This window comes from Merops nubicus, unplaced genomic scaffold (genome assembly GCF_000691845.1).
Source record: "Merops nubicus isolate BGI_N331 unplaced genomic scaffold, ASM69184v1 scaffold20236, whole genome shotgun sequence".
Lineage (NCBI taxonomy): Eukaryota > Metazoa > Chordata > Aves > Coraciiformes > Meropidae > Merops > Merops nubicus.
In genome coordinates, this window is record NW_008615886.1 from 13,300 (window position 1) to 29,852 (window position 16,553).

Sequence of the window (16,553 nt, forward strand, 5' to 3'; positions counted from 1 at the left end):
CAGGTCAGCAGCCTCGTGAAGAACCACTACACACAGATCCTGCTTCACTGGAGAAACACAAGGCGTCCGAGACCACCGTGTGTGCAGTGAGCAAGGGTGACCCCGAGAATCCTGGGAAAGAGGTGCCAGTTGTGCCTGGAAGAGCGACAGGAATGCAGGAGCAGTGAGCTCAGCTTCCAGGGCTTTTGTCCTGCTCAGCAAACATTTCCTGGGCCAGAGCTGGGCCGAGGCTCGGCCACGCGTGCGTAAGCGTTTTGGGAGAGGGGAAATTATGAAGAATTCTGGCAATGCCCAGCTGGAGGTGGGGCAGCTGGGAGGCAAGGGGAAGAGAGCTGCGGGCGAAGCTGGGCTCTGGATGGTTTGGCTTTTAGTCACTGCCGTCATAACAAGGCTTGGGGCCTCCTTTGGTTCAAGCCGTGACTTGGAGACCTGGGAGGGAACGCTTGTCGTGAGCAGGTAGGAAGGTTCAGAATCAACTGGGAGAGAAAAAAATAGTTTGTTGCCTTAACAAACACCCTCACTTGGTGTTTTGAAGAAGGGGTGAAGGACAGTGGTCGGGAGGATGAGTGTTTTGAAGGTCAGTGGATGCAGCAGGGCTTGTGGATTTGGCTTGCGAGCGGCTTCGGCCTCAAAAAACTCCCCGCCGGCGGGGCTCTGCAGCCACCAAAGATCACTTCACTTCTCCCATTGTGAGCGCTGTGCTTCAGTTTGATGCCTTTTTTTTTTTTTTTACATATTCATTAGAAATCTGTTGCAGAGAGTTTTCTGTTTCTTGGAGGCAGTTTCCTGTTACTGTTAACATACTTGATCTCCTCTCCTGTTACAGCAGGATCAGGGCAGGGCTTCTGTGCCCATGACATGCTGTTCTTGGCAGCTTCTTGAATATTCACCTTGAATCTGGGGTCCAGTTTTAAGGCCTCTCACTCCAAGAAGGACCTTGAGGGGCTGGAGTGTGGCCAGAAAAGGGCAACGAAGCTGCTGGGGAAGGGTCTAGAGCCCAAGTGTGGGGAGGAGCAGCTGAGGGAGCTGGGGGTGCTGAGCCTGGAGGAACGGAGGCTCAGGGGAGACCTTCCGGCTCTGCAGAGCTCCTGACAGAAGGCTGGAGCCAGGTGGGGGTTGGTCTTTTCTCCTAAGGAACCAGGGAAAGGACAAGAGGCAATAGGCTGAAGTTTCCCCAGCGGAGGGTTTTCCCCTGGGGGGTTGCCCAGGGCTGTGCCAGGCTGCCCAGGGCAGTGGTGGGGCCCCCACCCCTGGAGGGGTTTCCAGGCTGTGGAGATGTGGTGTGAGGGACATGGGGCAGTGCTGGGGCAGTGGTTGAATTTGGTGACCTTAAAGGTCTCTTCCAACCAAAACGATTCTGTGCTTCTTAAAGCCAGCGTATGCACCCCAAACTCTGCTACTGAAACAAATCTCATTTTCAACATTAATAAGCATTGGAAGCGCTTATCTTTGCCAGATAGATAAGGATTTTTGGCCTCACAATTCACTTGACTCACTTCTGAATGGTAGGATTTAGTTCTAGCTCACGGTCCGCGGCAGTTACGTGACAGTGACTAATGCCTGATGGCCACCCTGGCTAGCTGGGCTGGAAAACTGCTGTGCTGTCATGCCTTGACCACCAAAAGTAAAGCAGTTCTGGATGGCCCTTGCTGGTAGCATGCTGTCAATCAGCTTCCTAATTACTCTCTTCAAGACTAAAAGCAAGAGCCTCCTGGAAAGCTTTTTTAAGTCTGTCCCTTCCTTGTTTCATTTACTGTCTCTCCTCCCTGCCCCCACCTCTGTGCCTTGTGCTGTTTTGCTTCCTCCTTCTCCCTCTGTTCTCACACCTTGTCCCTTCCCCACACTTGATTTTCAGCCCCTCCTGACTCCTGCTTTCGAAATCCACTGCTTGTTTTCCAATCCAGACTATTAATCTTTGTCCCACCTACTCATGAGGCATGAAGGTTTTACAGGAGCCCATTAGCTGGTATCTCTGTACCTACCCTCCAAAGGCTCACAGGGACAAATGAGGTCTAACAGCAAAGTGGGGACCTTGACTGCCCTTTTCTCTAATGCTGGCACCGAGCTCTGGTTGTGGGTCCCAGATTTCCTATCTGCCTGCCTCCACCCTGCAAAAACATCTGAAACCTTGAAGCTCCTTGGCCTTCCGCTCAGAGGAGAGGAAATGTTGCTTTAAAAGGCCCCTTATCCCAGAGGCTGCTGCCAGAGCAGAGGGGTGGCTGTCCCCAGCCCGTCCTGTCCTCTGTGCCTCCCTGTCTCCGGTGTTCCACGGAGTTAATCTCTTCTTTTATGTTCTTTGCTGGCTCCTGGCTGCTTTTAGGAGCAGCAGTGGGGCCGTCCCTGTTGCCTTGGGAAGGAGAAGTGCTGCTGTACTCCCTGGGGACAGGGAGGGACGAGGATGAGGAGGGCTGGCGTAGCAATCACGAGGGTGAAACTCTTGGTTCTGCAGCAGAGTGTGGCAGGCTGTGCTGGGAGGGTGGGGGTGGCTGGCAGGATGAGCCTGGCTATAAAGGGAGGGTTTTTCTTAGCCCTTATCTCTGTTGTCTTGCACTGGTGCAAATTTGTACTGTCCATGTGCTGTACCTTTGTTATTTTTCTTTAAAAATAAAAATGCAACTTTCACCACTACTCATTGCTTTTAGTTTCAGCACATATGCTTGGAAGGCCAACACTTTCAGGGGAAACAACATAGAATCACAGAATGGTTTTGGTCAGAAGAGACCTTTGAGATCATGGAGTCCAACCATCCCCCAGCACTGCCAGGTCCCCACTGCCCCGTGTCCCTCACACCACATCTCCACGGCTTGGAAACCCCTCCAGGGGTGGGGACTCCACCACTGCCCTGGGCAGCCTGGCACAGCCCTGGACAACCCTTGAGGGAAGGAAACCAGTCCTCAGGGCTTTATATTCTGAGCCTTTGTTTAGTTGTATTTGGGGCACTGCTCCATTTTCTGCCCTGTTCTTCCCATACTTACAGCGATGAGTGCTAGGCGTCCATCCGCCCTGGCACACCTCTCATCTTGGGGGTGTTTGGTCTCTTTTTATACAGGCATGCTCCCATCTCTTCCCCCTCACAGGCTCCTTTTTCCCTCTTGCCATTTTCCTTCTGTCTGTCCTGCCCCTTGGAAGGTTTCCAGCCGGGTTTGGTGGCTGGGCTGTGTCCACCCTGGCTCTGCAGATCCCACGGCGTGTGCTCCCTGGCCGAGCCCTGGGGACGCACCGGCGAGAAGCTCGATGCAGGCAGCCTGCAAATGCTGCCTTGTTTATGAGAGCTGCTTGTTGGTGCAGACTGCAGTCTGGGGGGAGCTGGGAAAGTTTGTCTGGCATAAAGCGCTAAAGCTGACAAAAGATTGTAGGGCTTGGGCTGTAATCAATAAAACACGGGGTGTTTCGAAGCGAAGGTCAGAGTCCTTCCTTAGTTCACCCTGTTCTTTAAATATCCCAGCAGTTACCGATGGCTGCTGCAGCCCTTGGACACAGGGAAGAACAACATGAGCTTCAGCTCTCTGAGAGCCTCTGCTTTTGTTTGTTTGGATGCAGCTCTCACTCCCCCTTTTGAGGACCCTTCGAGGTGTCGCTCCCCTCTCCAGGTTTTGGGGAGCCTGTCCTCGTTGGGGGGACGAGCACACGAAACCCCTGGTGTAGAGGTGTTGCAAAATGGCAACCTGCATCTGCTTGTCTGGGAGATAGCCTGTGTGCTGCTGCTCTTGAACTCCTCTGCCTTAATGGGTCAAATTTAGCAATTCAAAATCTGGCTTGTGAGGTAATTAGGAGGGATAATGCCCACTTCTTCCTCTTAACACCCTGATAGAAAAGCATCCAGGAAGGACTCCTGGACCTCAAAGATAAGCTGCCAGCTGCCACAGAGACTATCAAAGGGTGGCTCAAAGTCAAGAGCAAACAGCTGATTTTTTATGGTTCTTGGGTTTTTGCTGGTGGTGACAGGAAGCCATGTTCCCCAAGCTGTTAGCTTCCTGTTTTATTTTTACACCCAGCCCAAGCAGATCAGCATGCCTATCACATGGGAGCTGGCTGCTTCTCTTGGGTTCTTCCTCAGCTGACCTAGAAAAGTGATTCTTTCCCCTTCTAAATTAATCAAGAAGTTGGGATGTATTTGCTTTCACGTAGTCTTAAAGATTTCAGGCGTGTATGGTGCTCCCTGCTCTGTTTACCCAAGTTTCCTCCTCTCTTGGAGGTGGATGAGCTGCCAGGGAGCCCTTCGTCGCTCCACCGTTAGCAAGGGAGATTTTTGTTGGTTCAAGGCATTGACCTGCACATAAAAGCATTTTTCTGTCCAAAACATAACTTCCGGACGTTTATGTGGTTTTTTCTTTTGTGAAGAACTGGAAGTTTGTCCTGACTGTAGTACAATCAATCTTGACTTCTCTCTGAGCACGCTCTAGCGCTGCATCCTGATTAGAGCTCCCTCAACGTTCAACTGCTGTAGCAGGAAAACAATGGTCCAGTGTAAACGTGGGCCCCGGGGGATTTCCCAAGGGAAGAGGGGTGCAGCCTGCAGGATAAGGAACAGTCACCAGAAAGTTTCCTGGTCAGCTGCAAGCCCTTCCTGTTGTTTCAAGAGAGTCCTGGCTGTGCTGCTCTGGGGAGAGGCGCTGCGAATGCTTTGGGGTGCTGGAAGAAGCCGATTTGCTTTATGGTTTTTGTTGGGTTTTTCTTTTTAACATCTCCCCTCTTCATCCCCTCGGTTGAAGCAGACCCATTGATTGCAAGTTCAAAACGTTTGAGAAGAGCTTGTGAGAGTCGCCAGAGAGGCTGTGCGGGAGGAAGGAGGCTGCTGAGGGGCGGCGGAGGGGGAGGAAGGGAACAACGGCCGCGGCGATGCCAGCAGCACCTCGCGTGTGGGCGAAGATGTGTAGCTTTCCATCTCTGCCTCTGTACCTGAGCTGGCGGGGCTCCGCTGTCACTGCAAGTCACAGAACAGCAGGATCTTTATTTCTGATGAACCAGTTCTATAAGGGTGGGGAAGGGGGGGGAAAGAAGGCTTATAAATAAAGCCATTTGAGAGCAGGAAAAACGAACACCATGGCTCTGGTGTGCCTGGAATTTGCGGTTGAGTAATCCTTTCCTGTTTCTTTTTTGGGTTGTTTTTCATCTTTCAGAACAGTGCCTGAAGCAGGTCCACCATGCCGTTAGTAACGAGGAACATTGAGCCAAGGCACCTGTGCCGTCAGACGTTGCCTAGCGTTCGAAGCGAGCTGGAATGCATGACCAACATCACCCTGGCAAATGTCATTCGACAGCTGGGCAGCCTGAGTGAGTACCATGGCGAGCCTGCGCGTTGCCCTCAGGAGTCGCTCGTGCTCTTTATTTAGCTCCCTTTCGACTCTCGTGTTCCTATTTCTCCCCCATCTGCCTTCCCTGGGTAATGCTAAAATGTTTTCCTAAAGAAATCTGATGCTAATTTCATATCCCTGGTCCCACTGCTTTCCTATGGAAGAGAAAAATGGGGAGGGGGGCGTGTGCGCGTGGATGCGTGCGCCTGTGTGAGAGGCTGCAGCGAAACTGCAGATGGAAGGATGGAGCACAACTCAGGCTTGTAAAATGGGAGCAGCCAGGATCTTGTGTCAGAGAATGTGCCTCTAATTGCACGCGCCACTAAATGGAGCTTGACTGTGTGGAATCTGCGCGGTGGCAGTAGTCTTAGTTTTAATGAGAGATGATTAAAGCGTGCACGCAGAAGCCGCCTCTTTGCCTCCGCTGTTTGTTGCGTTGTGAGACCCAAAGTCCCCAGTTGGAGGGACTCTGGAGTGTTGGGGCTTTGGGGCTGCCTCACCCCATGAGCCACAGCCATGCCTGGCTTGGCTCTCCAGTGGGCTGGCTAGTGAAGGCTGGAAAGAAAACGTGGGTCTGCATGCCATGGGAGAAACGAAGAGTTGGTTGTGGTCTCTCCAGGATGACTCCTTACTCTGTTGAAGTGCTCTGGATTCTGATGAGCCACCTCTGCCCTTGAAGCAAGACTTGGTGAATCAGGTTAATATATGGTTTGGCTTCTTTGTAGTGCCTGCAAGCACCTTTGCTCGCGTTGCAGAGCCCCCCGTCTTCCACCATGGCACGGATGTGGCAGGGGAAGTTTGGGTACAGTCTCTTTCCACAGAGAAGGCCGGGCCTGCCGCTGAAGCCTGGGCCTGTGTTTGCTGCCCATCAGTGTCACATTCTGTTGGGCTGTCAGAATGTCACCGTGCGGGCGAGCCCAGGCTCTCCGCTCGCGTTCAACTGGCCCTCACTGTTCATTTGTTAGGTCTTGTAGCCAAGGTGGTCGTGGAGTGTGAGTAAAATCCACCTCGTGCATGTGAAGCGATGAGGAGGGAGGCAGTAAAGCCGCAAATCTCAGCTGCAGAGAAAGCTAATCCCAGTCCAAAGGCACGCAGCGGGTTGGCGTGACAGAGCCGCGCCGAGATCCTCCGCGTTCACCCTGCTCTGCGCTGCTCCCACCTCCCCTGCTCCTGCAGAGGGTGAAGTGCTGGAAGCCAAACTGCAGCCTGGTTCCTCCATGGGGAGGGGGCCCTGGGAGCCTCGCCGGCGACGCTGGAGGGAGGCGCGTGCTGCCGGACCAATGGCAGATACCTCCAGGAGAGCTGGAGGGACAGCCCGGAGAGGTGGCTCTGCTGCCGCTCGCGTGCTTCACACGAGGGGGGCGAGGCAGGTGGGGAGGGAATGTCGAGTGCCAGCAGGATTTGAAATGAAGCAATATTTAGACTGAGTACTGCAGAACGCTCGTGCCCAAATGACCAAACTCTGACCCCCCTCCTTTGCTGCTCTTTACTTCTGAAAAATAAATCCGCTCCTTCCTCGTCCGTTGACTATTACAGGGACGTAAAGCAGGTTCAGTAGGCTGTGACAGCCCTGTCAAGTGAATAATCAGCCATGCCTGGTGCACCACAGTCTCTTTACAAAGATGCAAACATAAATCTTGTCAAACTTTCATATTCCAGTGAGTTTACCCTTCGTTACTATCACAGCTGGTAGCACTTTGTATAAGTCGACTGCGCGTTTCTGTGTGATTTTTACAGAATCCACGAGCTAAAGATGGAAAGACCTATTAAATCACGCCGTCTGTCTTCCTGCCAGTGCATGACAAAGATAATTCTGATTGTAAGCTGCACTTTTGCAGTCAAAGTAACTAAACCAAAAAATTAATCTCTTGCCTTACCCCGTCTAAAAGTGTTTGTGGAACACGGAGAGGGCTGTGAGATGCTGGGTGGTGACTCTGTACAGGTGCATTTACCCAGGCAAGGGAATTCAGACCAGCCAGGGTCAAGACCCATATATACAATACTGTCTCTATTTTATACTTGAAACACTCCTCAGTATTAGAAACCAAAGACTTTTATTTTTCCCTGGTGCTTGTTGCAGTTCCTTGTGAAATTCAGAAATTCATTTCAGTTCTCATTAAAAGAGAAACCAAATTACAACTTTTGTTCTTTTTTTTATTTAACTGTTGCTGGGAAGTGTCAAATTTTCCCAAAGATAAACGTTCACCCACTTTGGTCAAGCAGGAAAGATGGTCTTGTGGTGGAGGGTCCTGGAAACCTGGCTGTAGCAAGAGCTACCTGGCCCTTAGGTCTCCAGAAACAAAATCCCTCTTGTGAGTTTGAGGAGAGCTGATTGAGCTTGTTCATGGAATGCACGTTGTCTAGGAGAGTGGAAGGAGGAGGTCAGTTGAAGTTAACATCCAGTGCTTGCTTTCTGCAAACACTTGAAGCTGGCACTGCCACCAGAGGGGCGGAGGAGGTTGATTTTTAACCTGGCTGGTTCCCTGTACTTGGCAGCAGGAGGAGAACTGCCCAGGAGTATCGACAAGGAGCTGATATGTCCCTTCAGACAGCTGAAGGTCTTTGTGCAACTGGGCTTTGGGGGATGCCTTGTGGAAGGTCTTTTTGAAGTGACTCATTGCAGACAACCAGATTTTCCAAAACTGCTGTTAAAGTTAGACTTCCAGCTGGTTATCCTTTCCTGAATGTCGGAGAGGATCTTGAGGAGTAACAGATTCCAGAACAAACTGTTGACCATATGATGATGCGCTTCAAAACCAGACTGCTTATTGGGAGCAGCCTTGTATTCAACAGCCGTGGCTGGAAATGTTTCCCATCACTGGGAACTCCACGGGCCTGTGTCTGCTCTCAGTGCCAAGTCTGTTCTGATCAGCGCTGTCCTCAGCGTGGTGGTTCGAGCTCCCTGGCTTGAGTTCTGCCTGTGAGCAGGACAAAAAGACAGCACTCAATCTAAGTTCTTGGGTTTCTTCTCCTTCTCCCATCTCTACCTGTGGTCAGCTCTTGTTGCACGGGTAGATTTTAAACTCTTGAGGACAGAGGACATCCTTTTGTTATGCTTCTAAGTGGTGCAGCGAGCTCCTGATCCAAGCCCCTAGGCACTGTCGCAGCCCAAACTGCGGCGGATGATGTTTGTCAGAGCAGCCCACTGGGCAATCCAAGCTGTTGCTGAGAGAATATCCCCGTTGGAGAAGTTCCCCTTTGGTTTTGAGTTAGAATAAACGTGAATGCATCAATTTTTCAGACACTGCCACCTGAAGGAACAAAAGGGTCAGTGCTTTCGTCTGTGGTTGAAGCTCAGGCTTCACGATCAAGGACTGGGGTTGCTTTCTAGTTGCAGAGCTCTTTGAGCTTGTAAATATGTGCCTGTTACCTCAGAGGTAGATCTGCTGGAGACTGGGAGCCTTTGAGATTCTCCAGAGCAATACAGATCTAACTGTATTTGCTTGTCTAATAAACAGAAGAGCAGAGATCTCAAAGGATCCACAGAGCCATCCCGATTCAGACCTGTATGGTGTTGTCAGCCCTCTTTATCTCATTCCTTTAATAATGGCTTGGAAGTATGTCTTGATAGTTTCTGTATTACTTAAAGATCCCTTGGAAATGTCAGGTTTTGGTGGAACAGAGCGTTTTCCTCCTGGATGTTAAGCTCAACCCTGACAAGCTTGAAAAGAAGCATCTTTTGTCCTTTCTTTTCTTTCTCCTTTCTTCAAGAAAACAAGCTGGGAGGCCGAATACAGCCTCAAGAGGGTAATGCAGACACTTTAATATTCCAGGTAAATTTGCAGAAGACATATTTGGAGAGTTATTTACCCAAGCCAACACCTTTGCCTCTCGGATGAGCGTTCTAGTCGAGAGAGTTGACCGCCTGCAAGTCAAAGTCACTCAGCTGGATCCCAAAGAGGAAGAAGGTAACGGAGGGGAGTGCAGGGAAGGTTCTCACTGAGTCAGCTTGGCTGGGTCACGGCCATGAAACGAGCCTGACGCTGCGGTGGGCGTTGGAACGGCTTCTCTTGGACTAAGAGAGACCATTTCCTCCCCTCCGTGCTGCTCGTGTGGACAGCCTCTCTGGCTGAGTCTGAATTTGCCTGTTAGCAAGTCCCCACGCAGAAACTCCCTTCTCAGCAGTTTGGTAGTGGTGCAGTTCTGGAGTCTTGGTCGCAGGGGTTCAGAATCCCATCGGCAACCCTCACGAGAGCCCTGTCTGTACAGCAGTGGATCTTGGCACGGCACGCTCTGAGATTTGCTGGGCTTCCCAAGAGGTCTGTGGGAAAAGGAACCTGACCTTAAGAAGTGCTAAGCATGCCAAGAACTCCAACCGAAATCAGATGTTCGCTACTTGATCTTCAGTGTCACTGCCCTGGGTCAAGCTGTTCTTCACTTGCTCTCTCCTCTTTCTTACAGTCTCCCTGCAAGGCATTAACACCAGGAAGGCCTTCAAAAGCTCCACTACTCAGGACCAGAAGCTCTTTGACAGAGATTCTCTGCCCGTGCCTGTCCTTGAAACCTATAGGACCTGCAATACTCCTCCACCTCTCAACATTCTCTCACCATACAGGTATGGCTGCAAGACCTTCGTGGCCCCTTGCTCCTCCTTGGAGGAGCACCTCTTCTTCCCAGCCCACCAAGGAGGTAATTTCCCATCCTGTGCTGTATGGAAGCAGCCGTTTCCAATGGAAAATTGAGTTGCTAAACTGAGATCCACCAGGAAATCTCCATCCCTTACGTGAAACTTTGCTTTTGGGGCTGTACAAATGAGTGTAGCTAGAAAATTATATATTTGGTTACCTGCTGTCGCTTTTGTGACTGCCTTGGGGCAAGGCTTGGCCAGCACTGCATAAACAATGCTTGGTGTTGTGCAGATGATGCATTTTTCTTGTGCTTCTCTGTAGCCCTGTGGCTCCTTTCCAGAAAGCCACAGCGCAAACTGCAGAGCATACATCTGTAAATGGCTCTCACCCAGGTGGGTCCAGCAGGCTCCTGTAGCTCTGGAGATGCTTTCTGTGGCCTCCTGTGCCTGGTCTGAGCCCTCCGACGTGACCTTCCGCTGACTGCGGAACCGGTTCTGCCGCTCTGATTTCATCTTGTGGGTGGTGGGAGTAAAAGGGGGTCAGAATACAGAGACTTAGCCCACATCCATAAATATCTTTTGAACAGGTAAAAAGTAATTACAGATAGCTGGAGGCAGCTGTCTTCTGCCAGACGCGGCTGCACTGCAAAGTAGGAGGAGAGTGTGTGTGTCTCTGCTCGCTCATGAGTTTCAAGGACGCTGCTGGTCTGATTTAGGGTTCCTGAGCTGGAGAGGGTTTGGGTTGGTTGGTTTTTTTTTTTTGCACCAGAAATACAACACAAACAAGTGGGAGTTGGAGACCTGCTGCTCTCCTGGGGATTGCTGGGAGCGGTTGAGCTCCTCAGGTGCCAAGCGATGGAGAGTGTGTGTGAGGGGGAGAGGCAGGAGAGGGGAGGAGGGAGGCTGTGGGTCCACAGATGGTTCTGGAATGGGGGACAGAGGTGACAGCAGCATGTTCAACCTTCTCACTGCAAATTTTAACTGTCATCAAGGGCTGTGTTTTCTTTGGGCTTCAAACAATTGCATAGCTTGGGCCTTGATTGTGTTTTCCTCCTTCCCTGTTCTAGGGATGATGGCAAAGAGGCACTTAAATTCTACACAGATCCTTCCTATTTCTTTGACCTTTGGAAGGAGAAGATGCTTCAGGACACCAAGGATATTATGAAAGAGAAGCGGAAACACAGGGTGAGGAAATGGGAGATCTCTGCCAACAAAGGCATGTTGGGGAAGAGCAGAAGGAGGGAAGTGTTAATAAATCCTGGACTCCAAAGTTGTTATCCAAAATTCAGGGTTGCTCTATTAAACTCTTCAGGGATCAATTCAGTAAAGTTTTTATCTGCTTTACTCTCATCCTTGTTAATTAAAAAAAGAAAACAAAGATACCCTTAATCTGTTTTTCCAAATGCCATCGTCTTTGTATGGTTATAATGGCTTCATTTGTAGTCCTCAAACATCGTGCTGGTGCAGTCAGCAGGGGAGAGAGTTGTGTTGGAGTCTTTTCTCTGCTTCTGATGTTGCAGAGGGGTCTGTTCAATGTTGAAGCAGCACAAATCCCACTGCCCAGCACCACCATGTCCTGAGTGGGGGAATAAGTTCCACTGTGGAAGAGTGAAGAAAGGAGAAAAAGTCCCTTCAGGAGTGCAAAAGCAGGCCCTGGTGTTAAATCCAGGGCAAGAGGGAGGCTTAACAAAACCATTTAGCTGAAAATGCCAGGTAGAGTTCCTGGTTTAGTTGCCTGGGGATTCGGACCCATGTTCACTGCAACTTAAATATTCCATTTGAGCATACTTTATTTGCCTTTTGAGCAACTGGAGTATTAAGTATCAAAACAGATCGTGATTTTTTTTCAATCAAAGTAACAAAGGAGAGATTTAGGGCACATTAGAATACAGTGTGAGGCCAGCCAAAGCCCAGAAGTTTGTGGGCTAGGGTCTGTATTGCACCCCAAAGCACTCAGCACCAGCCCAAGGTGCTGGTGTGACTTGGCAGTCTTGCCCCAGAAGACAAAAACTGGACTGATGTGGGAAAGTGAGCTTTCACTGTGCCATCAGGGTGGTCATGGCAGGGAGCAGTGATGGCATCTGCCCTGGGGGAATGTGATAGTGTCTCTCTTTTTTTTTAATGCTATCTGTGCTCCAGCTTCTCTGTATGGGAGATCTTTGGAGCTTGCAGAGATCAGGAATGTAAATTAAAAATCCTGGCCCTCTTTGAGAGTGTGTCTTTGTGAAAGTGCTACAGGTCTGTCCTGTCCCTCCCTATTCCCAGTGAGTTTAAAGCACAATAAGGTTTCTGTTTGATTCCTCCTCCCTTAGAAAGAGAAAAAGGAGAATCCCAACCGAGGCAACGTGAACCCGCGGAAAATCAAAACCCGGAAAGAGGAGTGGGAGAAGCTGAAAATGGGACAAGAATTTGTTGAGTCAAAGGACAAACAGGGTCCTGCTGGGTAAGCAAGTCTGGGGCTCCCTGTCAGCTCCCTGGCGAGGGGGAGCGGGCGGGCGGTGGCGATTGTGATGCAGTTCACCCTGCCCTGCAGCTCCTCCAGATCTGCCGCGCTGGCGCCGATCGATACCGCCGCTAATCAGATCCTCCAAAGTAAATCCGTCTGCTGATTTGGAATTTGCTAAAGAAATCAGGGAGCTACACACTTGGAACAAGGTGGCAGGAACAGCTTCAGCAGCGAGGCTGCTCGTGGCTGGCCGTCTCGTGGGCGCCGGGGCTGCGCGGGCCTGCCTGTCTCGTGGGCGCAGGGGTGTCGGGAGCTTTGGCTCCCGACCCCGTGGCATCGATGCCCTTCCCGTCACAGCTAGCCCCTGGGTGCCACCTCGGTGGGACTGTGGCACTGCTCTGTTACACCTCACAATCACACCCTCAACTCCAAGCGGGGGCTGTCCCCATCCGAGTATTGCAAGCTGCAGATCCCTCTTTAGCACTTCTGGCTTGGGAATTCATTTAACTTTTGACACCAGCGAGGCTGGAAGCAGCCTGGATCCCCCACAATGCATTGCTCCCTCGCTCGCTCCTCGCAGCTTCCTTTCATATAAGAAAAATCTCTCTTTAAATCACACTCTCCAGCTAAAAATAAAACTTGCTTTTAGTTTAATAGGAGAACAGGTTTGGTTTCTAGCAGAGGAATCGAGCAGCACAACAGCACCGTTTTCTTGCTCCTCTCCTTTCTCCTGGGAGCGTGTTCGTGTGTTTGAATTCACTCGAGGTCCAGAGCCCCCAAGAGTGGGGTTGTTCCACCACCCCACAGCAAAATGAGCTCGTTGGAAGTTGACTGTGAGGGTGGCCTCTCCCTGCAGTACTTTTTCAGCTCTGGATACTTGCCTTTAATAGCATCAGTCTTTCCTGGGTTCTTTGTGATGCGCTGTTCTCAAGCTTATTTTTTGGCATCTTTTGAGTACCTCTTTTTTTTGCCACTGATGATACCCAGTGTAACTGGGAGTCCTTCAAATCCAAACTGGACAAAACACACTATTATATGTAATCAAATGTTAAGGAATTTTCAGTGGTGCCCAGAAACAGGACAAGGGGCAACAGGCACAAACTGGAACTTGAGAGGCTCCATCTGATCAGGAGGAGAAACTTCTTTGGGGTGAGGGTGCAGAGCCTGGAGCAGCTGCCCAGAGAGGCTGTGGAGTCTCCTGCTCTGGAGAGATCCCAAACCTGCCTGGCTGTGACCCTGGGCACCCTGCTGTGGGTGAGCTGCTGGAGCAGGGGGGTTGGATGAGATGATCTCCAGAGATCCCTCCCAACCCCACCATGCTGGGATCCTGTATTTTCTTGTTCACTAAAGTACATGGAATCATATATGTTGTGTCCACTCATCCTGTTCTGGTAGCAGTGAACAAATGTGGGAGCATCTGGGCAAGTCATAGCCAAAGAATTACGCCGAGCAAACTAATAGAGCAGCCCATGGTCCTTCACATAGGACACTTCGAGAAACAGAGACTTATTCTCATTTTTAAATGTTGCTTTAAGGTTTAGTTTTGTCTCTCCTGTTATGGTGGTTGATAAGGTCCCACCTAAAAGCAAGTCCTGCCTTCCATTCCAACCTCCCTTCTAACACAGGTTTGATCCATCGACTTGCTGACTGTCACTGCCGCGCGGTTTGTTGTAGCCCTTCCAGCAGGCAAAGCTCTTGGAACTGAGTGGGACAATGACTTTTAGACATCACCTTGACCTCTTTAAAGACACAGCTTGTCTTGCTGTCACTCAGGTACCCTGCTAACATGGTGTATCAGAACGGCAGCATCGGTTCCAACGAAAGCATGGACGGGAGCTGCTACCCGCCACCGCCGCAGAGCGACTCCATTGTGCCACCACCTCCTTCCTTCCCAGATGACAGCCTGCCTCCACCCCCGGTGGAATTTAGGTAAGCCTACGGGATCCCTGCTGTCACCGAGGAGTAGGAGGTGGTGTAAAAGGATGACAGGAGACAGGCTGAGATAGTTCAGCCTAACTTCCTAACGGGTGTCGTATGGGAACCAGAACGCTCCTGTCTGGAGGGGAGGTGCAGCTGCAGGCAGGGAGGGGAGCACAGGCAGCAGTGCTTCAGAAATCCCAACACCCAGTGTCACTCCTGGATGGAAGGGGAGGATGAGCTTGGGTGAGAGCTAGAGCAGGTTTGTATTGCTTTCTAGGAAGGTTAATCCTGGAATTGTTTTGGCTGGATCTTTAAGATCACTGAGTCCAACCATCCCCCCAGCACTGCCGTGTCCCCACTGACCCGTGTCCCTCACACCACATCTCCACAGCTTGGAAACCCCTCCAGGGGTGGGGACTCCACCACTGCCCTGGGCAGGCTGGTCTATGGCTTGACAACACTTCCAGGGAAGACATTTTTCCTAAATTTAACCTAAACCTCCCCTGGGGCAACTTGAGGCTGGTTCCTCTTGTCCTGTCCCTTGTTCCTTAGGAGAAGAGCCTGACCCCCACCTGGCTCCAGGCTCCTGTCAGGAGCTGTGCAGAGCCAGAAGGTCTCCCCTGAGCCTCCTTTGCTCCAGGCTCAGCACCCCCAGCTCCCTCAGCTGCTCCTCCCCACACTTGGGCTCTAGACCATTCCGCAGCTTCAGTGCCCTTCTCTAGCCACTCTCCAGACCCTTAATGGTCTGGCTTCATTCCATGGGTTTTCCAGAGCATATGGACTTAGGTTCCTGGTAGAGCTTTGTAAAGAGCAGCTTCTTTTGCCTTCTTTTGTCACCATTTGCCCTGCAATCTTTGACAAATCCGTGATGTGGGCACTGAAGATGTAGATGTAGTGAAATTGAAAGGCCTTGAGCACACGAGCTGACTTCCTCCCAGAGACTTCAGTGCAAGACCAGGGCAACTGCTTTGTATCAGATGAAATGGTGACTTCCAGCCACCTCTAGAAATGAGAATTATGGTCCAGCAGTGGCTCAAGACACAATGGGTGAAACAAGAAAGTAGCTGGGTTTTTTTTTTTAAAGGCAGTAAAAGAGTCAAGAGTAACAGGAGGAAGTGTCTGATAGACAGGACTGCATTAGCTTGTCTCCACCTTATCCAAAGGCAGCAATGCTGCAGAAAAGGCTCTTCTGATGTGTCAGGGAGACCAAGCACTGCACTCTGCAGCGTGTTCCTCTAGGGCAGAGCAGAAACCAGCTTTCAGAGGAAGCTTATGCTGCCTTGCGCAGCTGCTTAGATCTCTGCCTAGCCACAGAGATCTCCCCTCTCTGGTTTTGTTTTGGTGGTTGTTTTTAAAGAAGCCCAGAAGCCAGGTTTGATCTCCAGCAGCCTGTCATGGATCAGCGTTGTGCATTGTTGAAAAACAGTGACATTTTTGTGGCAGATGCACCTCAGTTTCAAGTTTTATTGTGGAAGTTGTCAACTTAGGGCTTCCTTTGCACGTACATAGCATCCTATAGGCAGTTACCTTCTCTGGTATAACACAGCTTCCAGAAATGGGAAATTAGTCACTCCAGAACTGGTGTTTTCCTTCGGAGCACGTTGGGTTTCCATGTCCTCCTTCCCACTCCCCATGGCAAGCTCTGAGACATGGCTGCTGCACCCCAGCCCTGAGCCGCGGGATCCGGTGGAGAGATCTGTTCCTAGCAGGTGTTAAGAGCATATGCCTTCCTGGCACACCCACCACTCCTTGGGTGATTTATCACAGTAAATGTCCCTGCTTGGCATGTCAGGAGCCTGACCTCAGCGTGGAGGGGCAGTGGCTGGCGTTGCTGCAGGAGCTCTTGAGCCAGGAGGCTGCTCTGAGCTCAGACGTGACACCTGGCCTCTGGAGGAGAGGTGAGATGGCTCATGTTCTTGTCAGCCTGGGAGATGGGACTGGTGATAGCATTTCTGCCAGTCCCCAGAAGCTTTCCCTTCTTCTGGTGGTATAGGCCAAGAGAAACACTGCGAGGGAACTAAACCCAACGAGTGAGGTCTCATGGAAACACCAGTGAAAGCTGGAACTCTTTTGTCTAGACTGCAACAAACACACATGACTGGCATTAACACCGAGGTGCTGCAGTCCAGTCTGGCCTCACAGCTAACACCTTTATTCCTCTCTCTCCTCGGTCCTACAGCTATCCTGCAGACAACCAAAGAGGTTCTGGTTCTGGAGGAACCAAACGATCCAGCCTGGTTAGCCCCAGCCACCCTCCGCCGGCTCCTCCGATCGGATCCCCCTCAGCAGCCCGGCCGGGCTTCGCTCCCCCTCCGGCACCGCCTCC

General features: G+C 51.0%; 1 protein-coding gene across 1 annotated transcript; it reads left to right on the forward strand.

The window, feature by feature from the left end:
* Positions 1 to 5,119: 5,119 nt before the first annotated feature.
* On the forward strand, positions 5,120 to 16,547 carry WASF2 (WAS protein family, member 2; the record flags this gene model as incomplete). The annotated part of the gene is made up of 7 exons (XM_008942682.1): positions 5,120 to 5,274; positions 9,068 to 9,202; positions 9,696 to 9,849; positions 10,929 to 11,046; positions 12,174 to 12,304; positions 14,081 to 14,236; positions 16,407 to 16,547. Coding segments are annotated over exons 1-7 (965 nt in total), but the record flags the coding sequence as incomplete, so codon positions are not given.
* Between the last annotated feature and the right edge of the window lie 6 nt (positions 16,548 to 16,553).